General features: G+C 33.0%; 3 protein-coding genes across 8 annotated transcripts in view; 1 reads left to right on the top strand and 2 right to left on the bottom strand.

The window, feature by feature from the left end:
- Window positions 1-218: 218 nt before the first annotated feature.
- LOC131152293 (uncharacterized) lies at window positions 219-5,112 on the bottom strand. The gene is made up of 2 exons (XM_058104109.1): window positions 4,698-5,112; window positions 219-1,445 (listed from the first exon to the last, which is right to left on the bottom strand). Exons 1-2 carry the CDS (start codon window positions 5,034-5,036, stop codon window positions 873-875), a joined length of 912 nt encoding a protein of 303 aa, XP_057960092.1. The 5' UTR covers window positions 5,037-5,112; the 3' UTR covers window positions 219-872.
- Window positions 5,113-13,352: 8,240 nt separating this feature from the next.
- Window positions 13,353-13,814, top strand: LOC131151072 (small acidic protein 1). Its single transcript, XM_058102250.1, has one exon. It carries the CDS (start codon window positions 13,439-13,441, stop codon window positions 13,625-13,627), a length of 189 nt encoding a protein of 62 aa, XP_057958233.1. The 5' UTR covers window positions 13,353-13,438; the 3' UTR covers window positions 13,628-13,814.
- A 2,449-nt stretch (window positions 13,815-16,263) lies between these two features.
- LOC131151071 (uncharacterized) overlaps window positions 16,264-20,864 on the bottom strand; it is a 55,919-nt gene continuing 51,318 nt past the window's right edge. For 4 of the 6 annotated variants that reach the window (XR_009135685.1, XR_009135686.1, XM_058102247.1 and 1 more), the window contains one exon: window positions 16,264-16,612. The gene's annotated coding sequence lies outside the window, so the exon portion shown is untranslated. Of the gene's footprint in view, window positions 16,649-20,864 lie in introns of all 6 variants that reach the window. The other 2 variants (XR_009135684.1, XM_058102246.1) reach the window with 1 other exon arrangement.

A 20,864-nucleotide genomic window follows, 5' to 3' on the forward strand; every position in this document is an offset into this window, starting at 1 on the left:
TCAAAAACAATCTTCCTCGAACCAAACCGACGTTTAATTACCTGAGAATACTTGATGTTCAATCTCATCCTGTCCGCAGCTCGTAAATTTCTTCAAACACATAAGGGATTAAAACCCCATTGTAACCCAGATTTGCCTCATCATCACAGAAGAGGTGGGTAACTGGCTCCAAGAAGGCCAGAAGAAACTTAGGCTGTTCAAACCTTTGCACCATTCAATGGAAGAGCAGGTGGGCCACCCTGGTGAATATTTTTTCCATTTCTATCATGTCTTTTTGTGTGTGTGAAAAATAAGAATTCATTAAGCAACCATAAACAAAATCCTACCCAAAGGTAAGATTAAAATTATCCTAAACCAAAAGAAGAAAATGGGGTATTCTAACAAAATTCCTAGGGCTAGGAGCAGCCAATGCACGTGACACTACATAATGGGCAAGCAAGTTACAACCTCTTTCAATAAAACAAAAACAAGAAGCTTGAAACTGATCTTTTAATGCCAAGAAGTCCTCCATTATTGTAGTCTCCTAGGAAGAGCATTTTCTGTTGTTGATGCTATCAATCACCTCTTTTGCAACAGATAGGACCAGCACTTTGCTAATCATCTCCCCTCTTCGTAATAGCTGTTGTAGGCTGTTGACAGTAGAAATTTTATTCCTTTCATAGCAAAAACTTTCCCATTTGTTCTTCTGAAGATGATACTTACAGCAGCTTGATTTTCAAAATTAAATGCAGTATCACAGCAGATAATTGAATTAAAATTCAATAAGTTCCGAGCACAATCAAGTTGATTCATACACTCAAAACTTGGAACATAAGTGAAATAATCAAGCGGAGCACTTGCAAACTTGATTCATGCTCTCAACGAATTGACTCCTAAAGCATCCTAGACCATGAGCCTAGAAATGGGAAGACAGCTATCAACAATCTTAGAAGCAAGGGTGTCTCAACTTTTCTCCCTCCCATGCTAACCTTACTTCCTTTCTTCACTGATTTCCTTTGTGAAACACCTCGTGTCCTCCTTCCGCCACCTACCTCCCAGGATTCCATGCGGTTACCAAACTCTCTCGGTTCATCCAACTCTTCCCATCCACCAAAATTGGGTGCACTTCGATCATCCCTATTGACGGAACCATTGGTTCTGTCAACCCATGACTCATATCCCATTTTTCTCTTTCTGCTCTGCTCCCGTCCCCTTCCTTCACCTTCTTGAGTTTTGAAATTACTTGCAGCATTGCTGCTGGCAGCTGTGGCAGAAGAAGGCTTCTTCTTGGTGGTGTCTTTGGGCATCAGCCTGCTTTTGGCCATTCCCCACAGTTTCTTAAACACCAAACAAATTGCTGACTGCCCAAGGGGAACTGCTAGTGCCATGAGGAAAGCTTTTGGGCCCGTTGTCAACAGCAGTGTGATGATGATGACTGGCAGCAGCCATCCATAGGACCTAAACACCTGCACTGAAAACAGCACGTCTTACAATTATTCATGTTCAGAAGAAAATGAATCCCACTCCACAAAACAAGGAAAAATAAAATAGTATTCATTAGGGCTGTTCAAAAATATTTGAAAAATGATTTGATCCGATCTAAATATCAATCCAAACCAAACAAAAAATTCGGTTAATTGATTTGTTCGGTTCGGTTTCTGTCATGCTTTTTACAGTTTTCCAGTTTTAGGTTTGGTTTCGGTTTTTATGTTTATGAATCGACGGTTACTCGAACAGGACTGATATATGTATTTATTTATAATATATTTTATTTATATTATACATTACTATATAATAATTTATATAATATATCTTAAAGTTACAAAATACTATGCACTAAATATTTTTTGGGTGATTAATTTATATAAATAAAGTGTAAATGCACACACCACGTAAAATATTTAATTTTTCTTTAAAAAAATTATAATGATTTAAAAATCAGTTCAGATCGAATAACCAAGCTGAATTGTCGATTAACCAAACCATCAGCTAACCAAAGGGTTCGAATCGGTTTCGGTTCACAAAAACACTTTAGTTCGGGTAACCATGCCATGAACACCCCTAGTATTCACTAAGCTCACATTTATCTAATAGATATTCTATTGCATAGGGGATGTTCTTTGTAAGAAGTTAGCACATCAACATCTTTGTAAATTTTATTCTTCAACATTTACTATGTGTTTGAAAGTTCTTATTTGGGCCTTAAATTTGGATTTGCGTGGTTTGGACAATACAAAATTATATTGAATTTCATATTGTCATTATGAGAGGTGCGTTAAGTGCAGCCTCTTAATTTTTAAAAACTCAAGATGAGCAGAGTAGAATGAGAATCATTGTATAAGTAGAGTGTAATAATAAATGGTAAAAACTATTTATGGTAAACTGCAAAACCTCCTCTAAAGTTTCTAATACGGGCACTTAACCCCTTTTAAGTATTTGAGAACCTCCCTTAAATGTATTGAGCATCAATAAAGAAGCTTTGACTTAATGAAGCTATAAGATAAACTTCTAAAATGACAACTTTATCCCCATGCATGTTCTCACATGTATATTACATATAAAAAGGAGATTGGCCTACTTTTGTAATTTGTTTTGTACACAAAAATGGGGCAAAATGACATGGAATTGTTCTTTGTAATTTCACAAATTCGCCATATAATTTTTGTGATACGAACCGCAATTCCTTCCATTCCGACATGCCAAACATTGGGTTAGCAAATTTCCATTTTCCTAATATACTCGTACAAATACATTGATTGAATAGTAAAGATAATGTAATATTGAAATATATTAGGCAACCCATAACTAATTTGAACTAATTCATAAATATGTTACCGCTAACTAATAACCAATCCAGTTATAATTTTTTTTTACGTCAATTTTCCAATATTTTGGAATGATCCAATAAATTTTAAATTTCAATAAAAAAAAACTTAGTAGACCATGCTTTGTCCAACAACTTAGTATAATAATTCACATTATGGTAGCGAGTCAATATTAGAGACATGGAAAATGAATTTAACTAAGTTATAAATATAGATAAAATAGAACTAAATTAATTAGTTCTATAACAATAAGTAAAATAAATTTCACACACATTGCATGTGTCCTACCACTAGCATATATAATGGAAATAAGCAAATAGTAGTGAAAGAATATTCTCCTATAATCTACTCATAACATTTTGAAGAACTCAATTAAGAATGTTTACATATAAAATAAAATAAAATAAAAATATGTCAAGAAAAATAAATAAAAAGAAGTATCACTAGCCCATATTTTTTATCATAAAACAGTAGAAGTATTAAATATTGCTTACTTTGCTTAAATAATCTACTAATATTTTTACTAATATTTGTTAATTTGCTTAACCCTCACTTTACACCAAAACATGCTTTACACCATACGGTGATACTATAAAGTGAGGCTTGTATACTACTGCAAAGAAAGTTACCAAAGCAAAAAACACTGAACCAAATAAGAAAGTTATTTTTCTTACTACAATCGGAGTATTATTTCGTAAATTTATCGTCCTCGTATTTTTCTATTTCTTCCACATAATTCTACCCTTGACTCAAAAAGGTTTTTGCTTCATCATCGACTATAACAGCGGAACAATTCAACTAATGCTCAAATTTATACATTAATGACTCACAACATTGATTAATTTTGAACATGTAAAGGTAGGGCTGCCATTTTAAAGTACTTAATTCTATATTAAATCATTCTAATAGTAATCAAGGTATGATCATGACGATTGCTATTTAAATTTTATCCATGACAAGCCTTGATTTTTTAAAGAATACTTATCTTAGCTTGAAATTTAAAATTAGTATTTTTAAAAATTTCTGTTACTACTTGTATTATATGTGTGTGTATTAACTAGTGAAGCTTCTTTTCTCTGTTTGCTTTAGCATATATATTTTTTATTTTATAATACAAAATATTTTTTAAAGCAAATTAATCAAAATATAAGTAAATTATAAGTGAACATTCTTTAATTAAAATTTTCTCATTTATATTTTCCAAACAAAATTCGTTAAATTTACTGTTTTAAAAAGTTAACCCATAACATTGTCAAGTTAGAGTCTCCTTTATTAATTGATCAAAGCAAATAAGGGAGGTAAGCACAAATAATACAGAGCTTTAGGGAGGTAAAAAGGTTTTTAAAAACATCAGGAAGGGTGGTGATTGGCAATGTTAGAAAGAGATTTTTGCTCATTTCAATTTTCTTAATCATATTATTTTCAAACACAATTCATTAAATTGTTGTTTTAAAAAGTTAACACATAACATTATCAAATTAAAGCCTCCTTTATCAATGGTAAATTCATATAAGCGAGTTAAACCCAAATAATACAGAACTTTAGGAAGGTAATACAGAATAGAAATGGTCATTCTAAAATCACAGTAATACAGAATTTTTGTAATAATGTCGCCAGCAATTCATAACAACAACCCAGAGCTTCTCATTAAAAGTTGAGAGCATAAAAATAGAAGTAGTAATAGCTAACTGACAAAGCATAACGGCAGGGGAATACCAAACTGAAGGCATCTGAATTCCCAAATGTTTGGGAAAACGCCAACACAAAGCAGAATATTCAGAGTTTTCGTTTCGTTTATTTTATGTTCCTCAATTTTCTCAGCCACCAAACAATGGTTGGTTGCTCCGCTTCCGACCATGAAATAAATTAAATTAAAAATTAAGATTAAATTACCTTAAGTATCCAGAACTCGTTGAGAACTTCCTCCCAAAACCCAGAAGACCCTTTATCCATACCCGACCGGACCCCGTCGTCATCGTCGGCGTCGTCTTCGCCGGCATCACTGTCTCCGAAATTAAAAGTGAAACTCCGCCTTCGGACAGTCTCGGCATTCGAATCCCACCGACGAGATTTGGCATGAAAGCGGCGAAGAAGATGAGGAGATGGAGAAACGTTCACGGAGATGGGAGGAAAGAAAGAATATTTGGGAGACGGTAACAGTGGTTGAGATTGAGGAGAAATAGCAGAAGAGGAAGATGAGAGTGGGGAGGAGAGGAGACGAGCGATCTCCATTCAGAGAGCGTGATTCCATTTGCCACGCTTCCCCTTTATCTTCCTCTCCCATTTGGCTTTAAACCTTCTTCTCTACACGGCCGACTGTCCACAATTTACCACTTTTAAAATATAAAATCATAAAATATAACAGAGATAAAAGAAATGTATGTGTGAGATTGGGAAAAATATCTTTTTGTTTTTAGGTTTAAGAATTTTCACAATTTTTTTAACCTTTTTTAACATATAGAAATTATGAAATATATATAAATTAGTTTTCCATATTCACAACACAACAATAACAGCCTTTAAGTTTAATTAAGTGGGATCGGTTATATAAATCTTTTTCTATTAATTTACCAAATCTAGAGCAATTTTCTTTATTATATTAAGGGCTACTAAATCTTTCCTTACTGCATCATTCCAAATTATTTTAGACCTACTCACATTCCTTTTGAAGCTAAAAATCATAAGTAACCTACTTCTCCTCATAGGCGTTCTATTAGGTCTGTGTTTCAAATGTCCAAACCTATAAGTCGTCTCCACCTTATCTTATTTTCGACTAGTGTTATGCCTAAATTATTGTGTATATATTTATTTCTTTATTTTTTAATGTTAAACCACTTATCCACCTTAACGCACGCTTCGTAGTAACTTTCATTTTTTGTACATATTGTTTCTTAGTTGCCTAACATTCTAAACTATAAAAGCATAGTTGGCCTTATAGTGATCTAATAAAACTTTCCTTTTTAATTTTAAGGGCATTCTATGATTACACAATAGACCCAACGCACTCCTCCATTTTATCCATCTTGTCTTAATTTTATGTACCACATCTTCATCAATTTCCCCTTCACCTTGCATAATAGATCTAAGATATCTAAATCTATCAATGTTATTTATCTCTTGATTATCCAATTTAATCCTCTCTTTATTACTACTCCTTACATTACCAAAAACATTTCATATATTTTTTCTTATTCCTACTTATCCTAAACCCTTTAAACTCTGATGTGACTCTCCAAAGTTCTAACTTAGACTCTACTTTATTCCTACTATCATCAATCAGCATGATAATCATATGCAAACAACATATACTAAGAGATCTCATTTTGGATATTCCTTGTAATTTCATCAATTATTAAAGTAAAGAGATAAGAACTCCTTTTATAGTCCTTAACGCGAGTCACTACTCTATTATACATATCCCTAATGATTTTCGTATATCTACTACAAAATCCATTCTTTTCTAATGTTTACCAAAACACTTCCCCAGATACTCTATCATAAGCTTTCTCTAGGTCAATAAAAACCTTATGCAAGCCCTTCTTCTTTTTCCTAAACTTTTCCATTAAACTTCTTAAATAATAAATAACTTCTATTGTTGATCTCTCAAGTATAAAATCAAATTGATTTTGTAAAACTTTCATTTCTAATCTTATTACATGTTCAATTACCTTTTTTCCATAATTTCATCATGACTCATAATCTTAATTCCACGATATAATTATTGCAATTTTGAATATTGCCTTGGTATAAAATACAAAGGCACCAACATACTGTTCCTTCATTCTTCTATCATTTTCATGGTTTTTATAATATTGTTGAATAGATTAGTTAACCAAATATTCCTTTATCCCCTAAACATTTCTAAACTTCAATTGGTATTTTTTTTTTTCTAGTCCTATATATTTCTCAATTTTCTTCCTTTTTAATGTCATCTTAACTTCAAGGACTCTAGTTTAACGAATAAATCTCATATTTTTAATTTTCTCTTCATTTATTACTTCCAAGTTCAATAATTCATTTTGGTTTTCATTAAACAACTTATCAAAGTATCTTCACCACATTTCTTTCATGTCTTCTTCTCTAATTAAGGCATTATCATTCTTGCCCTTTTATATATTTTACACCACCTTAATATTTGCATTTTCTTTCTCTAGTTCTAGCAAGTCTATAAATGTCTTTTCTCTTTCTTTTGTATTTAGTTTAGTATATAAAGCATGATAAACTCTATATTTAGCTTCATTGAAAGTCTTTTTTGCATTTTTTTCTCGCTTCTTTATATTTTTCAAAATTTTCTATATTTCTACATTTTTTCAATATTTTATACTCACTTTTTTTTTTGGTCTTAACAACTTTTGTGACTTCTTGATCCCACCACTAACTTTCTTTTACCATCCAAGTATCTTCCTTTGGACTCACCTAAACCTTCTTTCGTTATCCTTACGATAGAATTTATCATTTTATTCCAAGCATTATTTGCATCAATCTTATCCCCTACTATCTAATCACACTTTGTTAGTTTTATCTTCGAATTTTACTATCTTATCTCCCTTCAAATTCTACGATCTAGTCATCTTGTGTTGATTTAAGCTATTCTTTCTCTTCCATTTTTTTTTTTTTTATATATATCTAATACTATGACTCTATTTTGTGTAGCCAAACTTTCACCTAGAATAACTTTACAATTCTTATAAGATAGATGCTCCTCATTCTTAGTTAAGAAGAAATCTATTTGACTTTTATTGTACCCACTCTTGAAAGTTATTAAGTGTTCTTCTCTTTTTATAAAGCGAATATTCAATATAACCAAATTGTAAGACATGACAAAATCTAAGATTGTTTCACTAGCCTCATTTTTATCTCCATATCAATGGCCTTCATATATCTTTTCATATCCTATATTATCCTTGCCAATGTGACCATTAAAATCGGCTCCTATAAATGTTTGTTTAGATATTGCTATCCCTTGGAAAATACTATCCATATCTTCCCTTAACTTTTCAGATTTTTTGTTAAGCCTATTTAGAAAGCATACACACTAATAACTTTCACTATCGCTAGACCTAAAACTATCTTGATTTTAATGATCTTATCCCCAATTTTTTTAACATCTACTACATCATCTTTTAGGTCTCTGTTTACAATAATATCCACCTCCTTTTTATGTTTCTCTTTACCAGTGTACTAAAGTTTAAATCCTAATTCTTCAATTTCTCTAACTTTCTCTCCTACCCATTTCGTCTTTTGAAGGTAGTTTAAGTTAATTTTCCTCCTAAAAATTATTTCCACTATTTCCATACTTTTTCCCGTAAGAATCTCTATATTCCAAGTTGCTAATCTTATCTTAGTTTCTTGTTCTAACTTATTTACCTTCTCTCTTTTATACTGACCCGATCTTTTCCCTTGATCTAGGTAAATTTGGTAAGAATTCACAATAATAAGATTAGACAAAGTTTTACGTTGATTGTCAGCTACCTGACACAACCCTACTCTTTTATTCGAGCGTGGGATAGACTGTGTACAAATAATTTGTGTTACACAAGTAAAGTACATGTTTGCATTTTTTTTTTTTTAGCAAGCTTATTTCACATAGACAATTTTTTAAGCCACACCCTACAATTTTATTTACATCATATAGTATTTTTTTTTCATATTTAATCATAAAGAAAACAAAGTAAAATGTTTAACAATTTAATGAATAAAATTTCAATTTTACACATAATTAATATTTAATTTTTATTAATTTTTACTCATCAGATTGATTCGAAGAGGAATTACACCGACTTGGATTAAACAGAAGAGTAATCGACTCAGATTGAGTTGAAGAGGGAGGCAACCAGCTTGGATTAAGTTGAAGAGTAAAGCTCCGCTTTAGCCGAAGAGGAATTGCATCGGCTCAAATTAAGCCAAAAAGGAATTGCATTGGCTCAAATTGAGCCAGAAAGTAAAGTAACCAACTCGGCTTAAGTCAAATAGCACTGTAACCGGCTCGAATTGAGCCAAATCACCCAATTACTAGCTCGGATTGAGCCAACAAGCTCTTTAATCAGCTCGAAATGAGTCGAGAAGCTCTGCAACCGACCTAGATTGAACTAGGGTGCTCAACAATAAGCTTGAATTATGTTGGAAGCTCCCAAAAATCGGCTTGGATGGGGGACCTCAAACCACTCTTGAATAAAAAAAAAACTTTGTTCAAAAATTTGAGAGTAAAGGGGGAGGGGGCAACTAATATACCCAAAATCAATAGGCACATTCTTGAGAGGCTACGGTTATAAAACCATCATTAACATCCTTGCGTAGTTAATATACCCAAAATCAATAGGCATATTCATGTAAGGATATGGTTATAAAACTACCATTAACACACCCGTGTAAATACCCTTAAAGTATCATAACCTCCCATTAATATAATAATACACCCATTAATATGAAATTAAAGGAGGACATGCCTCCACCACTATAAAAGGATACTCAGAGAGGGGGTAAACATCTCATTCTCATCCACTTTTCTCTTACTGTTACAATCTAAACCTCCCACAGTTCCTAACTTAGGCATCGGAGTGATCCCCCGAAGCACACCTCAGATCCTCCAAGCCATTTTTATTCGATTCCTTTCAGGTGGCCGCGGTTAAAGGTCGATCTACGAAAGTCATTCGATTTTTTGGCAACAACAAGCCTTAGCCGATGTGGATCTGGTTGCCAATGGATTTGAGCTTTTAGCACGGAGGAGGGCCTCGAGCTTGATTTGATTTACTTGATTGGAGACTTCGACAACGATCTCCTTAGAGTGATAGGCAAGCTCAAGACGATATCAAGAGTGATGCAGTGGAAAAATGGATATAATGATGCTTAATTTCATATTTCCACTCCAAATATTCTTCTATTAGGGTTTGAATCTTTATTTCCCCTTTGATTATAGTTAAAAGAAGGATTCCTTCTTTTTTAGACGAATGGTCTTTTTCATCTAAAAAAATAAAAATATTCCTTTATTGACTAGATCTTTGAGGAATTGGAATGGCCTCGAGACATTAAAATGAATTATTATTATATATATACTCTTCTTCTAAAGTTTCAAAAATCACATGAATCTCAAAAATCCTAAAAAGAGTCATCCCTTAATATTTGATTTTTAGGATGCTTACACCCTTCAAAAGGTTCGTCCTTTTGTAAAATGAGGTATGTGTCTCTTCGACAAAATAAAAAGAGATTTATGGATTTTTAAAAATTTTAGAAGAAGTTATTGAAATTTTTGAAATCTCAAGAAAGGTTAGTGTCTCTTTACTAAATATTAGAGAAAATAATTGTCTTTTGTTCCAAAATTTTTAATTAATTATAAAAAAAATTAAGGACAAAAGATACAAACCTCCCTTGAGGTTTAGTAAAATGACACTTACCTTCTTTTAAGATTTCAAAAATTCTATGTATCTCTTTTGAGATTTTAGAATCCTTATAGAAGTCATTTGACATTTTATTTTTACAATACTTATATTTCTCAAAACTTTTATCTTTTTATAAAATACAAGAAAAATTAGTATATTTTTATCAAATCTAAATTCTTAAAATTCCTATAAAAGGTTTCTAAATTTTTTTAAAAAAATTTCAAGTAATCGTTATTTTTTTTTACTAAACTAGTATTTTTTTACCAAAAAAAAAAGTAAATAGATATAAAGAGTTTTTTACTAAAATATTAAAAGAAAAAAAAATAAAAAACACAAATATGAAGGAAATTGGGAAAATTTACACAAATGTACCCAACCGACTTTCCAAAAGTCGGTTTGGGCTTTAAAAAAAAAAAAAAAAAAAAGCCAACCGCAATTCTTGACTGTCAAAATAAAAAAAAAAAGTTAAAAATTGAGAACCGACTTTCCAAAAGTCGGTTTGGGCTTTAAAATTTTATAAAAAAAAAAAAAGGTTAGCCGCAATTCTTGACTGCCAAAATAAAAATAAACAAAATTGAGAACCGACTTTTCAAAAGTCATCCCCCAAAAACCAAATCCCAACCCCCCATCCAAAATCAAATAATAAAATATATATTATTTTTAATTTAAATAATAATAAAAAATATATTATTTTTCAAATTTTAAGATTTAAATAAAAATTTGTAAATAAAAAAATATTTTTAAGTGTCATTTAATATAAAAAATATTTTCTACTTTTTATTTATTTTTCAAATGAATTAAAAAAAGTAAATTAACTTTTTAATTTCAAAATATGATATAAAAATGAATACAATAACAAAAAAATTGAAATAATTTACTTTTAAGAATAATAAGACAAAAAAGACATCTTACTTCCTAATTACATAAAAAAATTTATTTAAAAAAACTAACTTCCATTTTTTTCCCAAAATAGAAAATGTGTCTCTAATTTTAATTAATCTTTCATTTCCCCACTATTCTACTTTTCTTTCGAACCAAATAGGACCAATGTACTACAATGGAATCTATCATCTCTTCTACCAGTACAGCCCAAAGGGAGTTGTGTGGTGCAGCATCGTTTGGGTTCACTCCATCTCCAAGGATCTCATCAATTGGGTCGCCCTTGACCCGACCATCTACCCGTTCAAGCCCTTCGACATAAATGGGTGCTAGTTCAGATCTGCCACCATCCTCCCGAGCAACAAACTCGTCATCTTCTACACCAGACTCGACTCCTAGAACAGGTAGGTCCAGAACTACGTCGTACCCACTAACCTATCCGACTCGTATCTTCGTGAATGGATCAAACCCGACGACAACCCCCTCGTGGTTCCCACCCTGAACATGAACACGAGCGCTTTCCGTGACCCAACCACGGGCTGAATCAGGTGAGACGAGCACTGGAGAATGGTCGTCGGTAGCTAAAGGAAGCACCGGGGAATGACCTACTTGTACCAAAGCGGAGATTTCGTGAATTTGGTCAAGACGAAGCACCCACTCCACTCTACTCCGAAAAATCGAAATGTGCGAATACCCGGATTTTTACCCAGTTGCGGTGTGCAGGCGGCACGAGTTGGACACATCAGTGATGGGAGAACACATGAAGCACGTGTTATAATTTTTTTATTTCAATATATTTTTCTTCCATTCCATTATTTCATTCTAATTGTTTTTTGTACCTAAATTTTTGTGTAAGTTTTTTGTTTTTTGTTTTTTGTTTTTTTTAATCTAAACCGATTTTTGAAAAGTCAGTTAGGTAAGAAATATTAAATTTTAAAATTTTCCTATATAAAATATACATAAAATAATATGTAAGTAAAATCTCATTTTTTGTCTTAATATTCTCAAAAGTAAATTATTTCAGTTATTGTATTCATTTTTATAGAATTTTTTGAAATTAAAAAATTAACTTACTTTTTTTAATTCATTTGAAAAATAAATAAAATGTAAAAAAATATTTTTGTATTAAATGACACTTAAAATTATTTTTTTTTTATAAATTTTTATTGAAGTATAAAAATTTTAAAAAATAATATATATTTTATTATTATTTAAATTAAAAAAAAATTTATGATTCCCACTTTCAAGGGGGGAGGCAGGGGCAAAACTTGGGGGGGGGGGGGGATTTGATTTGGGGGGAGGGAGGGAGGGAAGGGCAGAACGTGGGGGACGGGTTTGTTGCCCTGGAGGATGGTGGCAGATCCGGACCAGCATCCATTTATGTCAAAGAGCTTGGACGGGTAGATGGTTGGGTCAAGGGCGACCCAATTGAGAAGGTTCTTGGAGATGGAATGAACTCAAACGATGTTGCACCACACAGCTCCCTTCAGGTTGTACTGGTAGAAGAGATGATAGATTTCATTGTTGTACATTAGTCCTATTTGATTCAAAAGAAAAGTAGAATAACTGGAAAAGGAAAGATTAATTAAAATTAGAGACAGATTTTCTATTTTGGGAAAAAAATGGAAGTTAGTTTGTTTAAATAATTTTTTTTATGTAATTAGGAAGTAAGATGTCTTTTTTGTCTTATTATTCTTAAAAGTAAATTATTTTAATTTTTTGTTATTGTATTCATTTTTATATCATATTTTGAAATTTAAAAAATTAATTTACTTTTTTTAATTCATTTAAAAAATAAATAAAAGTAGAAAATATTTTTTATATTAAATGACACTTAAAAATATTTTTGTTATTCACAAATTTTTATTTAAATCTTAAAATTTGAAAAATAATATATTTTTATTATTTAAATTAAAAATAATATATATTTTATTATTTGATTTTGAGTGGGGGGTTGGGATTTGGTTTTTGGGGGGTGACTTTTGAAAAGTCGGTTCTTAATTTTTATTTTTTTTTTATTTTTTTTATTTTGACAATTAAGAATTGCAGTTGACTTTTTTTTTTCTTTAAATTTTAAAGCCCAAACCGACTTTTAGAAAGTCGATTCTTAATTTTTAATTTTTTTTTATTTTCACAGTCAAGAATTGCGGTTGATTTTTTTTTAAAGCCCAAAACGACTTTTGGAAAGTCGGTTAGGTACATTTGCGTAAATTTTTTCAATTTCATTAGTGTATAAGTGTTTTTTGATTTTTTCTTTTAATATTTTGGTAAAAAACTCTAGATATAAATCTTCCGTCGTGGAGACCACATATTGTGTCAGTTCAAAACATTAGAGAGAGAGAGAGAGAGAGAGAGACAGAGCGAGAGAGAGAGAGAGGAATGAAAGGTTTAATGGCGGACTACTTCGCCGACCTGGAAGAGCAAGGATCGTCGGTAGCGATGGACGTCGACGACGTCGACTCACTGGAAATGTTCGGGGAGGGCGTCTTGCCGGCCGACAACAAGCTTGCCGAGTCCGACTTCTTCAATTCTTTCGAGGACGACTTCGATGACTCCGACATCAACTGATCTTTCTTCTTTTAATAATCGAACTGCTTCTGCTGCGCTCTTCTCATGTGTTGCCATTCAGATACGCTTTGTTACTTTGAATCTGTCTTCTTGTAAGCCTATGTAGCAGATCATAATCTTATAGCTCTCTTATCCAAAAGGGGGAAAAAAACCTAAATAACAGATCGGTAATCCTTGGTTTGATTTCTGCGATAATCTATTAAAGTGGGAAGCAACTGAGAATGACATTGGGTTTCTTTGAATCTGGCGGGGGACACCATTCGATAGATTGGGGATTCTTTGTGTTTCTAGGGTTTCCGTTCTTCAAGGATGAGTGAGGATAAGGTTCTGTTTGGGTGATATAAAATTGATACTTGAATCGCGGACTAGGTTATCCTTATGCCAGTTACTTTGGGTGATAATATTGATTAGAATTTAGATATTAACATTATGTTTTGTTTCCGTAATGGAATGGAATTGAATGAAAATTTAAATTAATTCTTTAATATTAAACATGTGGTGTGTTCGTCAATGATATCGTATTGTTGTTGGGCTCACCTTCGTAGCAATGAATATCATAAATATGGTTCATAGTAAGAAATCAACTGAAAAAATATAGAAAATACGAACTTTTGATAGCCTGGGGTTTCTCTAGATTCTGTCTTGCAAAATTGAGTTTTGATTGATGACCAACTTTAACCGGGAATTCAAGCCTGTTACTAAATATTATTATTCGCATTTCTAGAATATTTCTTAGTGGTTGAAAGCTAAATCTTCAATGTTATAGATCTCAACCATTAATTATATGGTTTGGTCGGATTATAGTTGGGTTGGATTTGCGATTTAATTTTTTTAAAGAAAAATTAGCGCAAAAGAATATGCGAGATTAAAAATTTGCAAGACATAAAAAGTAATATCACTTATAAAAGTATTATTTAACTAAATGTATGTTGGATTTCTCATTAAAAGCAATGCTATATTAAGGTCCTCTATGGTTGATTGACATAAAAAAATTAAATTATAAAACAGAAAAAATGTAAAGAATTAACATATGGCAACTCACAAAGTCCTATTTGGATTAAAATTTTTGTCTAGATTAAAAAATGGGAAAAAAAATAAGAAATTTTATTTTCTATTTACTCTCTCTCTATATCAATTATTATTAAAGTAAAAAATTTAATCTAATATAAGTAATAATTAAGAAAAAAATATAATATGTAAAAATTGAATTTTATTCTTTAATTTACTTTATATTTTGTTTTCTTTCTTCTTTTTTTTTTTTTTTTTTGGTAGCCAAATATGAAATAAATTTGGTTACATTTTACTTCCTTTCTTTGACTAAATACCAAATGAGGCACAAAAGAAACAAGAAAATAATAGATAAAAATGGATGAACGATCCAAAACTTGAATTTTCTTATGTGAAACCAAACCAAACTAACAGTTGGTTATTTCGGTTAATTCGGTTTTCACCGAATTATGCACACCCCTACCTATGAATGTCATTTTGTAACTACGAAAACAACATCATTCTTCCCATGCAGCAATCACTCGTAATCTACAAAGCCACTGCGGGGAATACTTAATTACCTCTCATCAACAACATTTCACATTTGGGAGTATGGATTTCATACATTGAATTTAAATTTAGGTAAATTTAAATAAAGTTCAATATAACTTATAATACATCTTATTTAAATTCTATACAATTTAAAATCCAAAGCCTCTCCAAGCAGTAGATTAAAAAACTTGTAAGCTTAATTTTGGTCCAATATATATATTAAGCTTCAACTCAAGTCCCCCAAAACTGTCAATTACACGGTTGAATACTTGTTAGAGGTCGAGCATCAAACGCTTCCATCTGATCAAGAGATTTATTTAATAAATTTGAATTTTCATCTGAGAGATTGTCAAACCATTAATGATTTCCTTCAGAGTCTTACACAACTCAAGGAAGTTTTGTTTTATGGTGCAAATTTTTAGTAAGTTTTGCTGATATTTTGATATTTTAATAAATTTCGAATGTTTTGTATGTCAAAAGGAAATTTTGTAAAACAGACATTAACCACCCTTTTCCAATTTCAAGATGCCAGAAAATGAGAAGAAAAAAAAAATGTGAACGAAAATTTCAACATTTTTTTTAGGAAATCTATTTGGAAGGAAATTTTGTAGAACAGACATTTAACCTCCCTTTTCAATTTCAAGGTTCCAGAAAACCCAAAAAAATGTGAATGGAAATTCAAAATTTTAATTTAAAATCATGTTTCTGACATTCGGGCTGCGGATTCTTAATCTGTACAAGGAGAAACACCCGATGCTATAAATTCTCATTGAACAGAAGCTTCAGATATCAGCATGTTACTTCCAAAGAGAGCCAAAGGCCGTCTTTTTAATGCAGAATAGAACATACGGGCAGAAGGGAGAGAAAAATACAAAAGAATTAGAGAGGAGAGTGCATAGCTCGACACAAATAGGGATGAAGGAGAAATCATCTTAACAGTATTCATAACAGATTTAGTGAGTGGAGGAAACCAAATGCATGGCTCCGTATTTTTTTTCTTTTTTTTTTATTTCCCCCTCCACTTAAAGAGACAATTAAGGAGACACTCATAACAGTAAAGGAAATAAAACTAAGACATGCTGCAAAGAAGCACGCAATGAAAATGAAGAGCAAGAAGAAGAAATGCACAGAAATATGGACCTAGTACAAACTTACAAGCTCACAAATTACATAGGAACATTAAACTAATTTTCAAGGGTGTACAAGCACATACTGAAGTTCATACAATTCCAAGAGGTCTATCCCCAGGTCCCACAAATTTCTCACTGGAAGCTTTCTATTTCTTGCAAAGGATCCCAATATGGATGGTGCATTTCTTGCTTACTAGGTGCCTTCAAAATCTTGCTTTTAACTCGACTCATCCTTTTCTGCAATTTCGCAGGAATCAAACCAATTTCTCGCAGGAGTTGATCTCTTGCAGAAAGACTCTAGAAAATTGGGGCAGATCTGGAATTATGGCACAATCAATTTCTCCTCAGAATTCTGAAATAGTAAATAAATTATCTTCTTTATTCTTCAAGATAAAATACCAGATATCAAATTCTCCTTAATACAGTTAAAATCTGGCAAGCAGGGCCAAAACATCGCTCTCAAATTCAAACTATCATTTCCCAAAGTCAAAATACACAGGCTATTTTCAAATTTTCACAGCTGATATCAATCTCCCTAGTGTGGTCAATTTAATAGATAAATAAATAATTAATTAATTAATTAAGAAAAAAAAGATTGCATTAAGTCAGAAGAGAATATACAATACAGAGGACAAAAAGTCCACCCATAAATAACAGAAGTTCCAAAACGAAAAAGGAGATACAATGAAACAAAGAAAAACTTAAATGAATTGGTGTAGCAAAGATCTCCAACCACTCTAAATATGACTTAAAAAAACTCCATCAAGAGCATCAGCCACTGAAGCCAGGTAAGGCGTGGGAGACCACCCTATCCTGGAACAAATGACAGGGGAGAGCAATGTCCTGGAAGACCCTTGAATTCCTCTCTAACCAAATGCATCACATCATAGCAAGTAAAGCGCAATTAAAATCTTATAATCTTTCCTTCGCATGAAACCCCAAAATCTCTTGGGAAACAGCTCACTTGGTCAATATATCTTGGTTTGGACCACTGGGTATGGGTACTTGGGTGTGTCAGGTATGGATTCAATGCAGTAAATAAAAATCGTGTTGGGTTATAACATTAGGTAATCAGATTAGTTCTCTCCTATATTCTCCTGAGCAGAGCATGGAATCAAATAGCTTGAATTGCAACCTGAAAATAAATAAGAGGGCTCGGCTGTAAAGATGGGGGTTGTGACACTGACACAACAGAGATTTCTCAAGATCAACTCAATTATAGGTTTAATAACAAGGTTGCTGGTGATGCAAGCTGACTTGACAACAGGGATGGGGGAAGTAGAGAAAATATGTATATTGATGGGCTTGAAGATGCTGGATCTGTATATTGAATGGAAAATTCCTGCAATGATCTTGACAAAAAGGTGGCACTCCTGTTCTGATGACTCAACTTCAAAGCAGCAGCAGCACTCTCTTCCCTTTTCTTCACCCCACTTGCATATCAGAACTGGCATCAATTTTTTTTCTCTTTTATCCTGTGTACTTCGTTTTCTTCTGTCAAACCAATAATGAACCCTTTTTTTTTCCTTCTTTAAAAAAAAAAAACAAAATTCCTGCTTTTGTGCTTCAGCTGCTGTCTTCCTCTTTGCATCAACAATCATTTTGACTGGAAAATGATGGGAATCACTGTAACAGTGGCAACGAAGGGATTTGTTGATGGAATGAAGTGTATCTGATACCAATTTGAGGTAGCACACAAAGGCAATAGGAGAGAAAGAAATAGAAAAGAATAGAAAGAGAGTACGAGAAGAGAAAATGGAGATTAGTGAGTGAAGAAAAGAGAGGGAAGGGATAGAACAGAGGTAAATGAGAGGACATATTAAGACTTGAGAGAGACAAAGGCTTGGGGCAAAATCTCAATTAATCATTCAATCAACTTAGTGTTACGGAGATAATTTAGGATAATTAGGCTGTAAATAATTTAGTTGAAATATTTTAGTTTATATTTAGATTGTATATAGCAGAAAATTAGGCTGTAAATAGTGCTGAAAATCTGGCAGTTAGGCGCTGAAAATGTACTGAAAATCGGGCAACAACTATGTAAATCTCTTCTATATATAATGAAAGCAAACCCGATGGAAAGGGCATTCAGACCAAAATTAAATTAGTATCAGAGCCCCTCTTCTGATTCCGTCATTTTGGTCTTAATCACTGGGTGCAATTCTCATCGCTGTTCTTGAAAAATATATATATATTCTCTCAGTTTCAGCAAGTTCTTTCTTGCTTTCGTGGGTGTCGGCCTTCTCTGTGGTGTCCACTTTGGTGGTTTTCAGTTTTGTTGGGGGCTGCCAGAATTTTTTTGGTTGCGCACGCTGTCCTTGGTTGCTGGCTACTCATCTCGGTGTTTGTTTTCTGTGGTGGTTGACGGCATTTGTGGGTGGCTGTATGGTGGTCGGCAGTTTCTGTGGTGGTCAGCAGCTTCGACTCCTCCTGGTGTGATCGACGAAGGTGCTGTGTTTCTTCCTCTGCTGTGTCATTTTTCACACGGGGCAGGTATTTCGAGTTAGGCGTCCGTGTTTGATCTGCGCTTTTATTTATGCTGGGCTTTTGTAATCTAGTTGTGCCTGTAGACCTCTTATTATTTGGATTTGGAATTGATTTGAGTTAGGCTTGCCGTTTATTTGGTTGGCTGCTTGGGCTTATTTTTTTAGTGCCTTTCATCATGTCTATTGAAAATACTATTGTTCGATTTACTAGAAAGAATTTCCCTACGTAGGAATTCCAATTTAAAATGTTCTTGAAAGGGAATGAATTATCAAATCATATTGATAGTTCTACTCAAGTTCCCACTGATGAAAAGGAATTTGCATACTGGGAGGTCAAGGATGCTAAGGTGATCTCTTGGTTGTTGGGGACAATTGAGTCTCACCTTGTGACCAATCTTCATTGTTTTACTATGGCTCAAGCTATGTGGGATTATCTCCATCGTATTTACCACCAAGATCAGAGTGCTCGGAAGTTCCAAATGGAATTGGAAATTAGTAATTACAGTCAAGGTAATTTACCTATTGAACAATTTTATTCTAGCTTTATTAATCTTTGGAGCTAGTATTCTGCTATTGTTCATGCTAAGGTTCCCCCTACGGCACTCGCGACTCTTCAAGCAGTTCATGCTGAGAGTTAGCGCAATCAATTTTTTCTGAAACTTTGACCTGAATTTGAGCCTGTTCGAGCTAGTTTATTGAACCGTAATCTAGTTCCTTCTTTGGATATTTGTTTGGGACATTTATTGTGTGAAGAACAACGGCTATCCACTCATATGGGTATGATTTATGAAAAGGTATTTTGTGAGGCTGTGAATGTAGCATATGCAGCACAAGCGAGAGGGAGGAACAAGTTGCAGCGTTTCAGTTGCAAGGAGTTTGGTCATATTGCTCGCTACTATCCTCATAAAGTTTGTAACTACTGCAAGAAAGGTCATATCATCAAAGACTATTGAGTGCGGTCTCAAAATCGCCAATCCCAAGATTTTCAAGCTGCTATTCAATCCTCTTCTTCTTCTTCTATGCCACCCACTGTAAGCTCTAATTCGTCTGTTCTCACACCAACAAGGGTCCAACAAATGATTGTGTCTGTTTTTACGGCCTTAGGCCTACAAGGTACGACTACTAAGTCAACTTCTTGGATTGTTGATTTGGGCGCTTCTAATCATATGACTGGAAATATGACAGGTCACCATGGTGTTCGTAAGTATAGAGACATGCAAAATATTCAGACTGCTGATGGAAAGACTCTTCCAATTACTATTGTTGATAATTTGGGCTCTTCATTTCATGATGTTTTTGTCTCTCCTGGATTGTCTACCAATTTGATTTCTGTTGGACAATTGGTAGATAATAACTGTGATGTTCATTTTTCTTGGGGTGGTTGTCTTGTGAGGATCAGGTGTTGAGGCCGGTGATCGCAAAGGGGCCTAAAGTGGGACATTATTTCCTTTACAGTTTTCTATTCCTAATGTTGTTTCTCTTGCTTGTACGACTACTACCAATAATAATGAGGTCTGACATAAGAAATTGGGTCATCCTAATTATGTTGTCTTGGCTCATCTTATGAAACATGGTTTTTTGGGCAATAAAGATTCCTTTTCTTCTTCTCCTGTATTTCTTTTATTGTGCAACTTGTCGTCTCGGTAAAAGTAAAACTTTACCTTTTCCTGCGCATGGTAGTCGTGCTTCTAATTGCTTTGAGATTGTGCATACTGATGTTTGGGGTGTGAGTTTATTTCTCATAGTTAGTATCGTTATTTTGTCACGTTTATTGATGATTATAGTCGATTCACTTGGATATATTTTCTCCGCTCCAAAGCTAATGTGTTTTCTGTCTTTAAAAAATTTGTTGCGCTTGTCGAGACACAGTTCAGTACTTGTATCAAAACTTTATGCTCTAACTCAAGGGGGGAGTACATGTCTCAGTCTTTTCAGACTTCTCTTCAGCAAAAGGGGATCATTTCCCAGCATTCTTGTCCTTATACCCCTCAACAAAATGGAGTCGTTGAGCATAAGAATCGTCATCTCTTAGATGTCGTTTGTACTTTGTTGATTAACTCTTCTGTACCTTCTAAGTTTTGG

The sequence above is a fragment of the Malania oleifera genome, chromosome 3 (genome assembly GCF_029873635.1).
Source record: "Malania oleifera isolate guangnan ecotype guangnan chromosome 3, ASM2987363v1, whole genome shotgun sequence".
NCBI classification, from domain to species: Eukaryota; Viridiplantae; Streptophyta; class Magnoliopsida; order Santalales; family Ximeniaceae; genus Malania; species Malania oleifera.